The sequence below is a fragment of the Gadus macrocephalus genome, chromosome 1, assembly GCF_031168955.1.
Source record: "Gadus macrocephalus chromosome 1, ASM3116895v1".
Classification (NCBI taxonomy): Eukaryota; Metazoa; Chordata; class Actinopteri; order Gadiformes; family Gadidae; genus Gadus; species Gadus macrocephalus.
Window position 1 is genome coordinate 8,621,566 of NC_082382.1, and position 19,665 is coordinate 8,641,230.

The 19,665-nt window shown below is 42.0% G+C and overlaps 2 protein-coding genes and 1 long non-coding RNA gene across 3 annotated transcripts in view; 1 reads left to right on the top strand and 2 right to left on the bottom strand.

Annotated features, from left to right (window-relative positions):
• LOC132460399 (rho-related GTP-binding protein RhoA-D) lies at positions 1-15,076 on the top strand. Its single transcript, XM_060058990.1, has 5 exons — positions 1-196; positions 5,173-5,328; positions 11,467-11,587; positions 12,228-12,358; positions 13,408-15,076. The coding sequence occupies exons 2-5, from the start codon at positions 5,173-5,175 to the stop codon at positions 13,579-13,581; spliced, it is 582 nt and encodes a 193-aa protein (XP_059914973.1). The 5' UTR covers positions 1-196; the 3' UTR covers positions 13,582-15,076.
• On the bottom strand, positions 5,200-8,222 carry LOC132468407 (uncharacterized). Its single transcript, XR_009528736.1, has 2 exons — positions 6,458-8,222; positions 5,200-6,419 (listed from the first exon to the last, which is right to left on the bottom strand). It is a non-coding gene; the product is annotated as an uncharacterized LOC132468407 (long non-coding RNA).
• LOC132445430 (putative helicase mov-10-B.2) overlaps positions 14,634-19,665 on the bottom strand; it is a 17,074-nt gene continuing 12,042 nt past the window's right edge. The window contains exons 16-23 of the mRNA XM_060048443.1: positions 19,152-19,308; positions 18,928-19,045; positions 17,520-17,711; positions 17,335-17,409; positions 17,121-17,246; positions 16,721-16,809; positions 16,402-16,514; positions 14,634-15,646 (exon numbers count right to left, since the gene is read on the bottom strand). Coding sequence (XP_059904426.1) covers positions 15,576-15,646; positions 16,402-16,514; positions 16,721-16,809; positions 17,121-17,246; positions 17,335-17,409; positions 17,520-17,711; positions 18,928-19,045; positions 19,152-19,308 — 941 coding nt within the window. The 3' untranslated portion in view covers positions 14,634-15,575. The remainder of the gene's footprint in view (positions 15,647-16,401; positions 16,515-16,720; positions 16,810-17,120; positions 17,247-17,334; positions 17,410-17,519; positions 17,712-18,927; positions 19,046-19,151; positions 19,309-19,665) is intronic.

Here is a 19,665-nt window from a genome sequence, read left to right on the forward strand (position 1 = left end):
CAAGCTCAAACTCAAGACTCTCAAATGTTCCCGCAGATTATGGGCGGGTCTTCTCCGTGCTGCCAGTCAGCTTCCTTCCTCTTTGGCTACAGCTAGTATTAGCTCCTACAACGTGATTAGAGCTGCAATAAGGAGGCTAACAGCGTAGGAGTGGCAAGTCCAGAGTTCACGGGAATTTGAAAAACATATAATAAAGGTAAGGATCTCTCACTTGGGTCGATAACCTTTCCGCGTGTCGCCTTATATTCCAGTTTACTTAACAAGTTGCGGGGATAAAAGTAGTAGCTAGGTGTTGGCTGGAGAAGGGTTGAAGCGTCGCTGCTGCTCGACAGATTTCCGTGTTTAAACTTGTAACGTTCGCATGTCTCGCGCAAACGTTCGCGTGTCTCGCGCAATTCCCAGTGAGCGCTGCGCGACATGTTGTATGATTTTGCGGAAAAGTATCAACTATTCACAGGTTCCTCCATCAGACCGAGATACACAGTGTCGCTTGCATTCCGACAATGTACACGTTTTTCATCTAATAATCAAGTAACGTTAGGTGTTTTGGGACCATTCCTGTTTGTTCCCCTGTTAAACCGAGGTATCGTCTTATAATACCTCGGTATCCCTTAACCAGGATCATACGTCGAATGTGTTGTTTGTTTGGAGACGCATTCTTTACGTGAACCTGTTAGGCCCGTTTAGGATCGATCATCCCTGAGGTTTCGACCAACCTGTCACTTTGAAATACGAGGAGAGGGAACATCACGGCTAAATCTACGTTTATTCGTGAATGTATCGTGCGGTATCCCTCAGAGTGATCACGTCATTCATTGTCTATCGGGTTTAACAGTTCTCTGTCCCGGGGACATTCCTTTCTCTCCCCCACCACACCCTTCCTTGTTCGGCTTCTCCACGACAAGCGATCAGCCTTCACGCCTCGTTGCGTGTTGTTGGAATGTATGGCATAGTACCACCAAAACATCTGCCCAAAACGGTGTCCATGCCCACAACTTTCGGGTTTTACCACCCCATAAAGTATTTGTGAATGTTTTTGATTTTGCTGCTACTCCTCAACTCGACCACGCCTTCTTTTTCTACATTGTAGGAAAGGCAACTTTATTTATATAGCACTTTTCATACACGAGGCAGACTCGAGGTGCTTCACATAAAAACATCCTTATCCAATGAAATAATAAACGAAAATAGAGAAATAACAAAAATGAAGGGCTAAAGAGGTCAAACAGTGCATTGTAGAACAAGTGCAAATTTTACACCATGCCCATAGTGACTGAGGCGATCACATGTGCATGAATCAAGATTGTTCTCGTGCCTCTGCCACTCCCCGTTCGTCTGGGTCTGGGCGCACTACGAGAGGAGACGCACTGTATGGATGATGTCATTGTATCGGAACAGCTGAGTGCTAACCAAGCATTTCACACGTAGTGTGTGTTTGTGTGGGAACAAGTCTCCAATACTACGGAAACCAAATACAATGTGATCTGTTGAAATGATCTTCAGTCGTCTATTGATCTATTCCTTAAAGAGTATCAAATCTGCATTTTCATCGTTCTATCGTGACTCGATGATCGGGGAGACACACACTGTTGCACTTTAAGTTTCCTGGATGATGCATCTTTCTGTATCGGGTCACGATACAAATCTCCCATTACAAATACACAGAGAATGTTTTCTTGCCATCCTTAGTCATGTTACTGTTGAGAGTTGAATGTGTGTCCATTTGTTTCGTGAAGCAGATTCAATTGAAAGAAAGGGAACTCCCCAAGTCCTATGTCGGCCTATACGTTTCAATCTGGTGCTGTGGTTTTCTGAACACCCAATCATTTCATGAATCAATGTATGGAAAGTAATCTGTAAAGTCAGAGGGTAATGACAACAAAGTGTAACACATGCAGTCTAAATCTGATTATTTTAGAACCACAAAATGAAAGGGAAAGCTGCCACCAACACTTTTTCACTGGTTCCAAGACACTGAGTCATTAATATATTTTGGCGTTTCCCCAACAACTCGTGTGGACGGCTACGCCACAGGGACCGCCCTTGTATGTCATTTGCACAGATGGAACAGGCGATTTATTAAGTGTGTGTGTGTGTGTGTGTCTCTGCCTGTGTCTGTCGTCTAGCCTGTTTGGGTCTGTTGTGTAGCCTGTGTGTTAGCCGTGTTAATGTGGCATGCGTTTGTCTGTTGTGTGGCCTGGTTGTGTTGTCATAAAATGGATTGATAGTTAGATGAGAGGTTAAAAAAAGTTTAGAATGTTTTAATGATTATGTTGTTGAAGCTGTCATGTCACTCAGTCTTCCTCTTGAAGTCACCCCTTGACTAATTCAATCACTTAATTATTTCTTACTTATGATGGAATATAAATCAGTTTTCTCGACTGTAATGCATCTCTCGCATTGATTTGACATTTGCTTCACATGCTCTGATTATCTCGTCTTCTAAATCTGCCTTTCCATCTCCCATTCTGTCTGTGAACCGCAGCGAAAGCTTTAGATAAATCTCTTGATATTTCCTCTCGGCTTCTCTTCTGCGAGCTAAGCTAAGCAACGTGATGAATCGGTCCGGGGAGTCTCCCTGGCTCTGCCCTACTTCAGATTTCTGGCTTCTCTGTTTTGGTTGGCTGCTTCCCCCTCCTTGATATATCTACACCGGTCAGCAGCTGCAAATCTTTCTAAGACAACAGGAAAGAGCAGCCCCATCCCTGGAGAACTTCTGAAGGAATAAGGTTGGGTCAGTGAGGCCTTTTTCCTTGTCGTTCAGTTGGGTTTCACGTTATCTTCAGGCACCATTTCACTGTCTGATTGCGCCACGTTGTTATCCAGGTTCAAGTGCTGTCATCATTATGTACCAATGGGAAGGAAAACTGTGCTGTTATGCTTCTAATTTCACTTTTTGAAAGACCACATATTAAGACATATCTGGCAAATAGCGTAAATAAATTGTGTGTGTCTGTGTGTGTGTGAGAGACATTCTTCAAGTCCCATATCGCTGAATTTGCCCTCGGGATGATGGTTTGTGGTTTCCTTGTGACCTTTCAATGAACCTTTTTTACTGAGAATTATCACAGGGTTAGCTGCTGTGACTAAGTAAGGAATAATCACAGAGAGGCAGGGCAATAAACAGTTTGATATGCCCGGCTCGTGGACGGTAACCTTCCGCGAGCCGGGCATATCAAACTGTTTATTGCCCTGCCTTGAGGTGATTATTCAGTTTATTCTACTTCGCGCCGGCCAACATAATAAAACCATTCAAATACTTTAATAATTAGCCTTTTTCTTATTCGTATTGCATGCTTATTAAATGTATGCTCTGTTTAAGTTCATCTCCCTCGAAAAGTAGTTCCCTTTAGAACTACGGTGAATAACGTTAGCTCAGTTGTAGGTAACGCGTTTCTATAGCAACCACACAAGGTTGCAACTGATCACTAGTTTAACAACGTAGTTGTTACATTCGTATCAAGTCAGCTTTAATGACGATCGATCAAACATGCACTCCTTGGTTTATTTTTACAACGGACCTCATGTCTGAAATGTATGTGATAGAAAACGAATACAAGCGGCGTATTGATCTACTGTGGTCAGTCACTAGCAAGTAGAACCGACAAGTCAGCGGGCAATATGCCGGATTAATGCACCCCTCCCAGCCAATCAGAATCGAGCATTCTTAAATGAAGTAGAATAATCTGAAATAACCAATGTAGTTTAGTTTATATTCCGCTTCGCCTATTATCTTTTGAGTCATGTGGTCATTTGTTCTCCAATCAGGTTTTGAACCTGCTACAAATGGATATTTGCTTCACATTTGAAAGTCATGTCCCCAAGAAGGCTGTTTGTATGCCCTCTCACAGTCGGGCTGCCTTTTTAAATAGTGCCTCACACAGATCAGCCATTACCATGTAAATGGATTCAGTGTTTAATATGAAGTACTTGGTATTTGCTTCTTTTAAAATGTCCATCGACCCTTCATCCCTTGTGTCAAATGGTGACCCGATCCACTTGGAAGTGATTTTGTTAGGGCAATGAAAATACATAAATTGTCAGTTAATGACATTTTTCTTTTTTACCTGTACCTGTATAAATATTCAACAGAATAGATTATTGTGTTACTAGGGTGTGTCAAATACTTCTCTGCTTCCTGGGAGTTTTGATATGTGGTTGATACGGACATCCTTTAAACTTCCTACCATGATATTTCCACCACAGGCACAATTGGCTAACATTATCCCTGATTAATGTCTGATCAGTAGGAGTTCACCAGGTCCTGCCTTAGAGAAAGAGAGTGAGTGTGTGTGTGTGTGTGTGTGTGTATTAGCAAGCGGAGGAATGAGAACTTTGTCCTTTACTTAACAGCACGTGGTGCGGGCAAATATTATGCAAGACGGTGTGTGTGTTACATAAATTGCGTTGCATTGTTTTCATCTCCTTGGGGGAATAAACTCTTTCCATGCTTTCTCAGAATGTTTTTTTGGTCCGTCGTATAAAATGGGATACAGTCGAGTGGGGATGGGGAAGTCTGTAATTTACTGGGCTTTTACATTGAAACGGAAGAACAACCAACTAGTTCTCGTTCTTCTAAGCTTTAAAGGGCGTATTTTATGTATTGTTTGTCCAATGCTATCAAAGTGAACAGGTGGATCACTCCAGAAACCATGAAACCAACCTGGTCTGATTTAGAGGTTGGCTGTGTGTGCGCTTGTGAAGTTATAAAGTAATGTAATTGACCCTTGCTCGAGATTGTATTATATTTGAGAAATGGTCTATTTGTACTAGAATTTTGTTTGCTTGAAGTAGGGAATTCAAGGATACAAATACTTAAAATAACAAACCAAAAAATTGTCATTGAACAACAAGTGTGAATGTGAAGGAGGACTATAGTGAATTAGCGATTCAACAACAGACTTCTCTTTGATAAAGCAAACTTGGGCCATGGGGACAGTTCTGGCAAGTCATGATGAGGTATTTGTGTGTTTCCTTTTGAGATGTCTTGCAAACGTGGTCAGCGATACGCACACATATCTAGATAAATGAGGAAAGAAATTGAAATCAGAAATTGTTTTCTAGAAGGGTTATATTTTAATTTGTGTTTTGGTAATAAAATGTATCCCTTAAAAAGGTGATACACCAGGAAACGTAACCGTTTTACTCATTTTTGTTTTTATTTATTTTCAGATGGCAGCCATCAGGAAAAAGTTGGTGATTGTGGGGGACGGAGCGTGTGGTAAGACCTGTCTGCTCATCGTCTTCAGTAAGGACCAGTTCCCTGAGGTCTACGTCCCCACAGTGTTTGAGAACTACATTGCAGACATCGAGGTGGACTGCAAACAGGTAATTCCATGCCTGGTTGTGTTGTTTCCCGAGTTGTGCCTCTGACAAGACTTTTATTCAGACCAATTGGTCCTTTTTTACTTTTCCCCTACAATTGAGTGTAATGGGCCTGGCTGTTCTCCTAACAATGGGCAACATAGTTGCGGGTTCATAGTTAAGGGGAAAATTAAAAAAAAATGCTTGTTTGTCAACAACGGAGAATGGCCGTAGATCAGCAGCAATGAAAACACCAATAAACTTGGTTATGGCATTTTCATTTCTGAATTCCCAGACAGGGGTTGTTGAAATAGTGTCGTGAGCTGGGTTTGCACAGTTCGTTTTTTTTCCACAGTAACAGTGATAGTAACACCTGGATGGTGCCTTTACAAATGCGTGTGCTAGGGATGTGCATTTCTGGCAAAAATACTATTCGATATTCGCTGAGAAGTATTCGAATAATATTCAATCAAGAACCCCCCACGCACGCACTTCCGATACACGCACACACAATGACACAGGGAGAGGCTTTTATGATTTTTTTTAAATCAATCTGTTTATTTCAACAACTGCGCCATCAACATTCAACATCAAAATTATTTCAACGTGGGCTTTGGCAGATAGACCTACATGTGCCGAAAACGGATCGCTATTTATTTATTTATTTTACTGAACAGCTTGCATGACGGTGACCTATACACGTCAAAAAAGTAACTTCACACGGTGTGTCTTTTTACAATTTATTTGTTACCAGCATTCGTAGTGTTGATCAGCAGAGAAATAGTCTGCCAAAGACGTTGACGTCGCTTAGCAACCGAGGACGCTATTCACCACCGGAAGTTGTGAAGGCTCATGCAAGTCAACGGAGCGTTCAACAGCATTGAGAAGAGCCGTGTAATAAATAACGATAGTCATATTCCTCATCCTCATCGTCAACCGCTTATCCGGGGTCGGATCGCGGGGGGAGCAGCTCAAGCAGTAGTCATATTCATTATACGATATTCTACGTGACTCCGACTATTCGACGATCGTTGCCCATAGGGTGTGCATGTTAAAGTGCTGTACGTAGACACGGAGAGCCCTCTCCATAGCCGGAGAGCATCCAATATTTATAACTATCTGTCGACGCCATGGACCTATTGGTTGACGCAACAGAGACGGCAAAGGCTGTGATTGGTCCTCTAACAAATTCATTTCCGGAATCACGACTCCGGTTTGACTTTGCACCTTAATTACTTTGTACATTGTTTACTTTGTACCTTAAGGGCCAATAAAACACCAAATAAGATTTGATAAGCTTTGGAAGTTTATTTACACTGCTTACATGGATTGTAGTCAACATATAAGATAGATCGGGCGGCGAATTGCATTGCGTATCCGACATCCCAACGGAGAGCTGCTGAGAGGTCTCCGTAGTTATGGAGTCGGACTAGAGTCAGAGTAGTATACTTTGGCTAAACGGTCCGGGTGGAACTCCGACTTCAAGTTTTAAATACCGCATCGCAAAACATGCCTTTACATTCGCCATATTAACGCTATGTACGCCACATTTACGTACCGCGGTACACCTCTGTAACCGCACCGAAGTGCCTGTACCGTGACGGTTCGGTACAAATACGTGTACCGTTACACCCCTAATTAAATGTAATAGTAAAAATAATATAATGTTGTTCGATCTAGGGCTGCAACAACGAATCGATAAAATCGATAAAAATCGATTACTAAAAGCGTTTTAGTCATCGATTTGTTGAGTCGCGCGATTAATACGTCTCTCGTAGGCAAGGCACTGTTTACAGCCAGCCGCCAACAGGTGGGGTTCATGGTTCATGCATGCCCACAGCGAGCTTTAGTGTGAGCGACCACAGCTTGTATTTTGGTCATATCTTAAAACTGGACTGTAGGCCTATATAAAAGTGTTGTACCTTCACTGTCTTTGGGTTAAAAAAACTCCTTCAACTCAGTATCCGTCTAGTCCAACCAAAAACAAGTCAGCTGCTGCTGCTACAGACGGTGTGCAGACGGGCTCGGAGTCGGCACTGCGTACATCAACAGTCATTCAAAGCAGCGGTAGTAATCACACAACCGGACAACCCGTCAGTTAAAAATAATAGTAATCCACTTTTTAAATCCATGTTCAAATCGGCAGGATATAGAGCTAGTTAGCTTAAAGAAAAGTAGCAAACAGTGTCAAATGTGATGTGTTCAGGTTGGCTCAGTAATATGATTGATGTGTTCAAATGCAACACAAAAAAAAGAAATTTAAGATTTTGGCGAAAACTTGTTTTCCCAGCAATATAAAATAGATGGTAAAGATGGAATTATGACCTGTTTAACATCCTATCTTGAGCTACAATCATCTTAGCAGCAATTAAAGCAATAATACAAGTTCTATTTCAAAATAACAAAATAATAGAAAAGTATTAATAGTGGTATCAATAAAGACTTGGATCGTTAAGTAGCCTCAAATGGTATCAATATCAAAATTAATGATCTCCTGTCATCTGAGAGAAATTAAGATGATTTGATTTATTTCTAACCGTTATTATTTACCTGTTAAAGTTCTTATCGGTTAACCATGGACTTCCCTTATATACTGTATATAAATGTATATCATACATTGTATCTTTTTTTGTGTTATCCCAGTTATGTTTTTTTATTTTATCATTTAATGTTACTTTTAATAGTTCCGGGACGTTGGAGCAATAACCTGGTGTTTTAACACTTCAGCCTGAACTGTGAATTTGAAATAATGTTCAGTGTTTGAATGAAGTTGCGGCAATAACAAATGTTTCCTGTTTTATCAGATTCATCGTTTAATCGAAAAAATTAATCGACCGATTATTTTATTATTAAAATAATCGTTAGTTGCAGCCCTAGTTCGATCACATTAAAGGAAGAAATGACATAGGAGGAGAGAACAGTTTGGCTATAACAAAAGACTACAACAGCAAACAGGATTTTTTTTTTCCTTTTCCTATCCCCCTGCCTTTGTCAAAACACCCACAGACCAAATAAGTACCTGGGAATCCCCAGACCTTGAAACACGTGCAGAAAGAAAACGGGAAGCATATAATTTGAAGGATAGCTGGAAGAAGTGGATTGATGGAGAAAGAGAGGAAATTGAGTGGTCAATATTGTGTTGTACAAGAGCCAAATTTTGTTTGTAAGGGAACCACAGGTCCCAAGCCAACAGGAAATTTCATGTCACTAGTTTCCTGCACACGGATAAACTCTACCCCTCTCTCCCTCCCAACCCCCTCATCATGAGCTGTACCTCACTTCCTGTTCCTGTTTTCTGTACTATGCTGCAGAGATTCAGGTCAGCTCGCTGCACCGCAGAATCTTTCGCCATTTATGCAGGTCTAACCAACCACATCTCTAGGACTTCATTATGAGAAATTGATTTGAGAACTGTGTAATTAATCTTTTCAGAGAGTAAAACTAGTTTGTTTTCTGAGAGCACCCAGGATATTGGTATGTAAGTAATTGGTGTATTCATGGTTGGCTCGGCTGTATTGTGAACCTTTTTTGTCCTTTTTGCTCAAATCGGGTCCTCTCTCTGAACATTAGCCATTCTTCTGATTCTAAAAGCTCTGAGTGGTTCTCATGGTTCTCCTTCGTGTTGGCAGTTACAGTGAGGCCAACAAACACAAGTAGGCAGATTGTTTTGTGTATCAAAAAAATGTCTAAAAACAAATTGCAGAGAACCTGCAATTTGTCTCTTGGAGGGGAGCGTCTCATGCCCCTTTCACACCGCTGCAAAATCTGAGCCGGTTCCGGGCCAGTTCGGAGCTAGGGCCAGTGTTTTGGTTTCACACCGCCAAAGAACCGGCTCCGGCCCCTAAAAACCGGTTCAACTCCAGCCCCACTTTTGAGCTGGGCTAGAACTAGAACCGCTTTTACGCCGGGGGCAGGGGGCGGAGTTATCCGTACCTTCATAAACATGAAGACCAACGAAGACCGGCATTTTTTAAAACACCGAAGTAAACAATGGACGTGAATCCGTGTATGGTTCGTTCTTTGAATATTCAGATTTAAAACAGTCCTTTTTTTTTTTTTCTGATTTTGTTTTAAATCTGAATATTCAAAGAACGAACCATACACGGAATGAATCGAAGACGAAATTGTTGTTGTTGTGTTTGAAACTGGTGCGAGGGTTCTTCTTCTAATGGTACGGCCACACCAACCACGTTACTCGCGTTGAATAACGCGAGTAACGCGCCTAACCTGACGCTTGATCATTGTGTGGTGGTTCAACGCATCAACGCGCCAACGCAGCTGGATGAGTCCATGTCCATGCAAGTGAACGGAGCGTTCCCTCTTCGTCATAACTATCAAACCAAACATCCTTCACATTCACCGAGCGAACATTATGAAAGTAAAAAGCACATTTCTCGCTAAAAATGTTTCCATAAACGCATTTAATGGCGTAACTATGTTACTATTTCCACCCAGAAAGATGTCGGCAGTATGCTTCTGTCCAAGTTCACTACTCTCTGGCTCTGGCCGGTGTGAAACCAACTGGTTCTTAACTGGGATAAGGCTGGAACCTGTTTGGAACTGGCCCTAGCACCAGCCCGGAACTGGCTCTTGGTTCTTTTTGGTGTGAAAGCAGCAACAGAGACACTCGCTGGTAATACAATGCCAGCACCACTAACAAGATCTACAGTAGGCTAGTTTAGCCCAATCTTACTGTGCCACTGTCTTGATTTTAATCTTCTCAGATTTGGCACAGCCCACTTCAGGTTAGGCCCACAAGCAGGTCTAACCTAAACTATGGACTTGTTTAGGGATGGGGATCGAAACCTGGTTCTATCAAGGACCCGGTTCCACTTTTTTCAAAACCCGAAAATCATTAACGTTTGGGCTTATCGATACCGCTATCGAATCCCGTCGTTCATTTATTATTATTTTTTGTCCTGTAACGTAATGTGTCCCTCGAGCCGCGTCACGGCATTTAAATCACTGCAGCGTGTCCACCAATGTTTTTGAATGGAATTGTAAGCAAACAGGTATTACAAGTAAAACAAGTGAAGTCTGGCAGTTAACTTAGCTCGCGAGGATGGCTGAACGGGTGAAAAGGGCGGAAGTCGTTTATTGTAAAGGGGAGAACACGACCTCAATGACCAAGCACATTAGCATTGTGCATCAAATAAAGGCCAAATACAGTACCTTTGACTGTCTCCGATTTGAAAAGACTCTGTCTCCTCCTTCTCCTGTCGCACCACAGACGGGCCCGTCTTAATCATCCACTCAAAGTACGAGCGGTAATCGCACACACAGACAGACATAGTAATCCAATTGTGAAATCAGTGTTGTAATCGGCAGCATACAAGCTAGTTATCTTAAAAAGTCAATAAAGTTTCAGATGTGCTGCGTGATGATGTGTTGTGGTTGGCTCAGTAAAATGACTGTTAGGTTATCATGAGGCATAACATAAAGAAACGGTAAATTGAGTTTTCGGTGAGAAATATGAGTAATACTGTATTACTCATGTTCCTGTATTACTAATACAGTTGTATAGTGCTCTAATCATTTTAGTGTATATATAATTAAGACTACTCGTGTCAATATTTATTAAGAATTGCATATTTAATTTAAAATACAATTATTTATTTCCTAAAAATTATCCTCATCACTAAAATCGTGTCGTATTTCCACCAATTAATAGAAAAGTATTGATAGTGGTATCGAAAAAGACTAAAAAAAGAGTATCGAAAATGGTATCGATATCAATAAATATTAATGATCCCCATCCCTAGACTTGTTGGCTTGTCCGGTAATGTTGAAGCTGACTGCAGTCAATGATAAAATGGGGTGTGTTGCTCAGAATGCTATCAAACGTTAGTCCCCATAAGGGTAGTCCAAACACACCCACAAGCTATTCAGATTTTGTCCACCAGGTTAAATGCAAGCCAGTTTTACAGAGCCAGTGTAGAGGTTGTAAATAGATGCTAGAAGTGGTAACGGAAGTGATGGGGAAGTCCTCAGCAGCTCTGACTATGTTTCTGGGTACAATGCTAACTGGAGGAGAACTGGATTATTCCAAATCCGGCTTCTCCGTTTCTTTACAAAGTGGTTTTCTATTCTACCCTCGTTCAATCTCCCTCCCTATTTTTAATCATCAATTGAAAATGTATTTTCTTCCCATTTCTTTCTTAGGTGGAGCTTGCGTTATGGGACACAGCAGGCCAAGAGGACTATGACCGGCTGAGGCCCCTCTCCTACCCTGACACTGATGTTATCCTCATGTGCTTCTCCATCGATAGTCCTGACAGTTTAGGTAAGACTTTGTCCTTTTGGATGTTTCTATAAAATGGCATATTGGGTCACTGGCAAAAAGTGCCTATTTGAATGGAAAGTCAAAATTCTAATGTGCAGAGCAGAAAATCTAATTTGTATTAGCCTTTGTGATCAATGCTAACTGGCACCACCCAGGTTTTAAGACCTTGTTTAACGTTGTGCAGTCTTCGCTCAGGGAAACCTATATTTTTTATCAAACTGACGAGTTAGGAATTCTATTACACCGAAGAAATAGTCACAATGATTTGAAGACTGTATGGGGAAAACAAACCTACATAATTAACCAACTACATTTCCTGAAGTCTTTAGGCACTGGGTTTTTCCTGTCAGATCCGCCGAAAGATCTTAACCCCCCTGGGGACCGCTGTGCCCAGGGCACTTCCCCACAGCCTTCAGACAAGGCCACGCAAGACTAACCCTAGAACTCCAGCTCCATCGCTACATGTCATCTTCTTACGGCTAGTGGGCCAGCCCAGACTGACATCCTCAATCGTTCAATGTCCTTCTCTGATGGAGTTGGGCAGGCGGTCGGAGCTCTCCTTCTAGGACAGAACTGTAAACTTCTGCCAAGGCTGTGAGTGGATCGGCATGAGAACTTTGTTTCCCTTATTGGCTTGCAGAAAACATACCCGAAAAATGGACGCCTGAAGTGAAGCATTTCTGCCCCAATGTCCCGATCATCCTGGTCGGCAACAAGAAAGACTTGAGGAACGATGACCACACACGCAGAGAGCTGGCCAAGATGAAGCAGGTGTGTATCTCTGTTGAAGAAGCTGGTCAAAACAATCAGCATTGTCATAAGGTCTCAAACCCAGAGATTAAAGCTAATGAGACATTCTTAACAATCGATACGGCTGCCAAAAAGCAATGTCTAAATATAGCCGTCACATTGTTCCTGTCCCGCTACAGCGTGTGAACGTGACCCACCCTTCTCATGCCAAATGTTCCTATCACCTGACTAATTCAAGATGTTTCATAAGTAAACAAAATGTACAATTTACAATGCACCAACCGCAAATAGTGGATCTCACAAAAGTAGCGAAGGAAATTTGGACACGAGTGCAGTGTTGTGTAAAACTTGCAATGTAACAATTCAATATACCAGTGGTACAACTACTGTTCATCTTCGAAAGCAGCATGGTATTGAAATGTCCAAATAATAAGAAGCAATATAAGCAGCCATGTGTGCTAGTCTCAACCCTTCACGGTGGACAGCAATGACTCAAGTAATAAGCAATTTAATGTCATTTTAAATATCTCAAATCATGGTTAACGGGGCTGGATTAAAATATAATCTAACCTGAACTGAAATTGAATTTAACCACAGTGTATTGGATTGTTAGAAATGTTAGTCTATTGTCTTTGTATCTTGGAACATGTATCGATAATATACGTGTCAGATCGCAGAACCCTTGCAAAATCCATAGGAGCATAACTTGAGTTCACCATTTATGATGTGGGCATCATTCAGTTTCAAGATTTGGATTAACTGTAATGGCTTCCTCTGGCATTAATGGTGTCACAAAAAACAGCAAATCGGGTCGATCGTTGTCGAAGGCCTGTTGTAAGCCCTGACCTGCATGTTACTTCCCTACATACCCACCTACCTGTGTGCACTCTGCTCATGACCCTCCCAAGGCTAGGCAGAATTGTTTCTATAGCGAGCTAGTCTTGTGTTTGGCAGAGTGGCTTTAGAGGGAGGGGTCGAGCCTTTCAAATCCTAGCTTCCTCTGGCAGATTTTTCCAAATAGCCTGCCCTAGCTTAAAATTAAAACCTATTTATCTCCGCCCATCCCCCAGGAGCCGGTGAGGCCAGAGGAGGGTCGGGACATGGCGAACCGCATCAGTGCCTTCGGCTACCTGGAGTGCTCGGCCAAGACCAAGGACGGTGTGCGCGAGGTGTTTGAGATGGCCACTCGGGCGGCCCTGCAGGTTCGCAAGCGCAAGAAGAGGGGCATGTGCCTGCTGCTGTGAGGAGGAGCCTGACCGGCATAGGAGGGCCTACAAGATGAAACCTTTATACCAATGGTTTTGGTGGACTGTATTTACATAAGGATACACCAATAACATGCCACGGCAAACTGAAAGACTGACACACTTTTTGAAAACCTTAACAGATCAGCCTTTTACTGTCTCCATTTCCCTCTGCTCTCACATTTCCTTCTCTTGTTTACTGTCTTTCTGTTCCTTCTTTCACAAACACACCAGCCTGTGTACGTAAGGGGCCTGCCCCGTCTCCTGTTTGTTTGTATGAGTGTGTGTTTTCTATTTATATGTGTATAATCTTGACATATATATTTTCAACTGGCCAACCGCTTCTGTGTTGATTGTTTACAGATAGGGGCTAAGGGCTTGCATTTTCAAAGGGCAAACTACTGGTGGAAACCACGTCCACATAAAACACTACTTTAGAGTCAACGTAAACGGGAAGCCTCTGGTTAAAAGCACATGCTTCACGCATCGCTGGTATTCCATCTCATGTCCGTGTCTGCTTTGATTTGTTTCCATCTATTCGCATACAACAACACTTATATTGGGACATTTTTAACTAACAATACTTCATAGTGGCTAGTTGCATTATATCAGCCTATATATAACATAACTGCAGTGTTTCTGACACGTGTGTCTTAACGTCCAAAAACAATACTCTACATAATGCAATTCTGGCTGATGCTCAGTGGGCATGTCTATTTCATAGATGCCTTATGCAGTCCTTATGAGATAAATTACGATCTATTCTGTTTCACATAGTCATACGGACGGATTTCTAGGTATTTGGTGACATTACAAATGATATGTTGCAATTAAATGGTTTTGGTTTGTGTTGATCAGAGCTCCAACCAAGAGCGCCAACCTTAAACAGTACTACTCTTAATGGCAAACGGCTTAATTAGGTTATTTTGGCATGGGTAACTTAATATATGTGCCATTTTTTTTAACTGTAATCACAGCTTTGTAAATATATAAACATGTAGACATTCCTTAAGACCAAACCAGTGTCCCTAGAGTTATTTTTACAATTCAACACGATTCAACATTCAAAACCTAGCAGATTCTAAGACTTTTTGATTGCTTTTCAGTTCATGTAATGAATCATGACATGGTCTTCATATGCCTTATATGCATCAAAGCTTAAAGTACTTTGTGATCCATCCATCCGTTAATGTGATACGTCCAAGAACAACCTCAAATACAAGTACACTTCATGGCCTAACATGGTGAGAGTGGATCTATGCTGCCAATCAACGTTAAAACAACTTTTTGGTCGCCAGTGCTTAAGCAGTCTCTAAGAACTAGTCAGAAAGCTTTGGGCATCGATCAACGGCCCTCCTATCTGTAATGTCCCAGAGTATTAGCCACAGACACCCAGAACAAGACGCTGACATAATGATGGTTTTACAAACCGGACTGGGGCCCGCATTCAGTGTCTATGAGTAAAATATGTTAATAAAGTATTTTTGAAATGCAAGATGACTGACTTATGCACTTCACTTTCACATCTCGTTAAGAAACAATATGTCGAGCTCCTTGGTAGGAAATGAAAGGTGTTTTAACCGAAATGGTGACTGTATCAAGACAAGGCTCTCTTTATTTATAACAATACTTTAATTCGTATTAAAGTGCACAGCATTAAGGCACATTTTTCCCTGGGCACTCATTTTTTGTGTGTCCTTTCAAACAAGTACAATAGAAAACTTCCAAGATCACAGATTAAATGTTTTTACTCTGACAAAATAAAGACAAACGGGTAATTGAAAGACACGCTACTTCCAGTAGTTTTTTCAGAAGACCTTCAAACCACTATACCAAATCCATCACGTTTTATGAGTTCATCCAAATGATTAGTGACTATTTGAGTCATCACAGTGAGTGAACATAAACATACAGCAGAAGTCCAGAACATGATCCAGAAAACAATGAATTGACTTCCATCCAAACCGAATGGAGGAAGCGTCCCAGGCCCTTCATCACAGCTCGTTCCTCCACTCTGGGTCCAGCTGCTGCTGAAGGAGACTTTCTCCTGTCTCTTCTGTCTCCCCTGGTGGGGTTAAGATGACACAAGGAAGGAGGTGAGTGTGGGCGGGAGGATAAGGTGTTTATTGGTGTGTGTGTGTGTGTTTTGGGGAGAAGGCTATCTGCAGACTGGGGCGGGGCATGGCTAGATACCAGGAGGCATCAGGCCCGTTCAAGGCCGTAGTCCGGCTGGTACACATCCTGGTTGTTTGATGCCAGCTGGCCAAAATATCAGTCTGCAAACCGTTAATACCCAACTATATCAAACTAATGCCACTAATGTTTCTAACCCAAATATTGAAATATATACTGATATCTTAACAATCTAAAGATTAACATAAAATCAATCCTAAATGATTTAATATAAAAACATTAAAACCAAATTTAACCATCACACCATACCATAAACCTTTTTTGATGCGTCCATTTCTGTTTCCATTTTTATGCACTTACATATAACCTCTCAAACACATCTAACAATTGTTTTGTGATACATGGGTATAACTGTCATTATATATGTTTATATGAATGGCCCGTTCAGCCATTAGCTACAGCCAACACGGCCCCATCCTACTATAGAGTTATTTTAATTCAATAACCTTTTTTTACAAAGAGTTTACAGTGAATTCAAATAGATTATATTATTGCAGAACTTGCTCAAGGATGCCTACAGGTAGTCTGTGCACACTGGGGATCGAACCTAGTACTTTCCCGCTTGGGGGGAAGCTACCCCAGCTACTGACTGAAACATGGGGAAACTGATGTTTGTGGGCATAATACCTTTTGGTTCGATGCTTGTCCATAGGGCGGCGAGTCGGGCCACCACATCCTCCTCTTCCTCTGCGTACGAGACACCAGTGTAGCCACCGTTGTCTTTACAGTGCTCGATAAAGCTAGAGATGGAGGAGGAGAAACAGACAGGGGAATAAGTTCCAACAACTACTAGCTTTCATTGAACCCAGCCGCCAAAGGAATGTCAGCAGACAAACATTCCCTTTTTATTGTTCAATTCATACATTTTCTAGGGCTAGTTAGTTTCTGCAGCTCGTATACTCGCTCCTATTGAGGTCCAAACAGACATTCATAGCAAGACACCCACCTGTTCCAAACCGGGTCTGTACCGAGCACTATGGGGTTTCCCACCATGATCAGCAGGGCTTTGGCACGAGTCACAGCAACATTAAACCTCTGCCAAAGCAACAAACAGAGGATCCAAAGATGACCTTGATGTGTGCGTATGCATATTTGTGGCACGCCTCTCTACCCGTGTATAACATATACATTCATGAGTTTTATTTTGTGCTTTGTTTTAATGGTACTTTTAGAATTTCACAACCTGCAACCTTACCATCCAAAAGTTATTTAGGATGGATTAAGTTTCATACATTAACATTTAGACATTTGTTGTCTGAGCCTGACCAATTGTCAAATCTATCGGCCATTGGCTGATGTCTGGTGTTTATGGCCGTTTGTGTAGGGGCGTTTGTAAGGCTGCACACCTTCTCGTTCTTGACGAAGCCCAGGTCGAACTGCTGGTCGTGGTCTGCGTACTTGGGGCTGCTGCGCACCGTGGACACCAGCATCACCATCCTCTCCTGGCCTTGGAACTCCTCCACAGACCCCACCTGACATCAGACACCACACAATTTAACCAGACGCTCGGGAAAAATCACAATCATTGTTTTGTTATCAGCAAACAATTCTGCCTCCCACCTTCAAGTATTTAGCGAGGTCTGGGTTCTGAAGGTTTTTTTCCAATATCCTGAGGCCCTTGCGGATCTTCAGCACCTGTTATTCAGGGGGAAAGGTTGGTTTTTATTTTCAGTATGCCTTTCACGACACAAATTAAGTAAAAGGTGGTCTACTTTTTAGCAACAGCGGGTGCATGCGGTCGCTACCTGCTTCCTGTAGGGGGCGATGATGCCAATGTCTTTGGGTGAGATTTTGTAAAGGCCCTTCCTCCCCTGTCTCTCAAGCAGTCTCTTCACGTATTCCATCAGCTGCTCCACCTCAGCTACGTTGAAGAACGACGGGCTGTTGGCCTCCCGCTCGTCCACACCGGTCACACCGTGGAAGATCACTGGGAAGCCCTGTGATGACCCAGTAGAGCGATGAGAGTGTGTGTTGGTGTGTGTCTGTATGTGCTTGGGTTTGTCTATACTTTAGCCCAACCTTAATACGCTCTTTCCCATTTGTTTGCAACCGTTTACATTGTGAGTCCTAACAAGTTCATGTGTTCATTTGTACATTGTGGTTAAGTGTGAATATTGGGATATACCTTTGTTAGAAAGCTATTCAAAAACCTCATTCAGTATTTGAAAGCCTGCCTCAGGTTTTTTCTTTTATGATAATAATATTTGCGATTTGCAGGTAGAAGGTAAGGGTTCATTTCGTCCAAAATATACAATTGATATCCGGTTGCGAGATATCAAGCACGTCAACGCATCATTAAGTTAAGGGTAGCTATCACGAAACTGTCCTGGCCAAACATGGGGTGACCTAATTATCCTTCGTTCATTTTGCATTTGGATATGAGAACATTATTGGATCATTCTATATTATTCCCATTATACTTTGGTACTTTGACACTTGCCAACCAGTGTGACCGACAGACACAGACTTTAACTAACTGGAGGTAATAATAATATTTATTTGCTGTTCTCCCCATGATATGGTTAGCCATGGTGGGGATCTGACTGTTCAGTCGTGGCCATTGAAATAAGAGGCATGTATGTTTTTAGAAGGGTTAAAGATTAACGTATTCAACAGAATGTTAAAAAAAGGCCAGAAGATGCCAAAATGCCCTACCTGCCAATAATAACAAGTCGGTGATTTTATCAAGATGAATAGAACAGGTTGCAACATTTTTGGCACATTTTCTAAAACAAACAATTTGCTTTGTGCTGATAGGAAATAAGCATGCTCTCAAAGTATAGAAGCCGTGTGTCTTTAGATACTATCAGGCTACATTGTTGCTCTGCCTTACCCGAGTCGGACCCGGACCTATGAGTGTATCCAAAAGCCACTGGTGTCCACCCAACAATCCTATGTTATATTGTAGTACTGATTTGTGCGTTATTAAAAAGCCCAGCAGAAAGGAAAAGAGGAAACATTGAGTTGATACAATTTCACAGCAGTGGTCTCTGAGGCAGGGAAAGATTATTTTGGTTATATGAATTCAAATATTTGTTCCTAAAACCAGAAGTATACTCGTAGCTTGAAACTATGTATTGGGGCCAGCCCAAGTGTGTGTGTGTGTGTGTGTGTGCATTCATTACCAAGTGTGTATACATGTGTGTTCATTACCATCTTGGGAAGGTACTCCCACATACAGAAGGAGTTGCGGAGGGCTTCGTCCGCACACACCTGAAGCTCCCCATGATAGAAGAGGTCGTTGGGGACCTTCAGGATGGCAGGATGAGACCTGAGGAGGAAGGCAACAGTAGAATCAACGGAACAGCCAGGGTCTATCAAACACTAAGACAACCCGTGAATAACGGTCATTATGGTAGATAATGAACAAGACAAACCTGTAGTTGCACAACAGCTTTGTTACAAAACGGGGGTCGAAAGCCTCCTGCTTGGAGTCGTCATCGCTGACGTCCTCTTCCTCACCTTCATCGTCAAGGTCAATTATCTTCCGGTACACAGGCATGGTGTCCATGAGCCGTTCCAACAGAGACATGCCTGTCGAAAGGAGAATCCAGATTCAATGACACCCGATAACACACACTCACATACTGCGGCCCATAGTTGGTGTGTTCGTGAGGAGAGTCAACTGGTAGGGGGATTTAGGGGGTTTGACTGGGTTCAAACCCCAATGTCCGTGTCTCTATATGGAAATCCTTGAACAAAATACCTAACCCCTATATGGAACTTTAATCATCTATATGAAGCCATAATTTTTTATTTTTAGCCATAAATTATTTGCATAGATTGCAATCGCCACAGCAGGATGGTAATGCTAACTCATGTGGTGGAAAAGTGAACCGTAATGCTTCTATCAAATTCTATACAGATTACACAAACCTTGTTTAGGTAATT

Excerpts from the sequence above, each read along its gene's own strand:
- LOC132460399 (XM_060058990.1), top strand. The coding sequence starts at position 5,173 with ATGGCAGCCATCAGGAAAAAGTTGGTGATTGTGGGGGACGGAGCGTGT. Across the intron at positions 5,329-11,466 it reads TCGAGGTGGACTGCAAACAG|GTGGAGCTTGCGTTATGGGA; the intron begins GTAATTCCATGC and ends TTTCTTTCTTAG. Across the intron at positions 12,359-13,407 it reads AGCTGGCCAAGATGAAGCAG|GAGCCGGTGAGGCCAGAGGA; the intron begins GTGTGTATCTCT and ends CCCATCCCCCAG.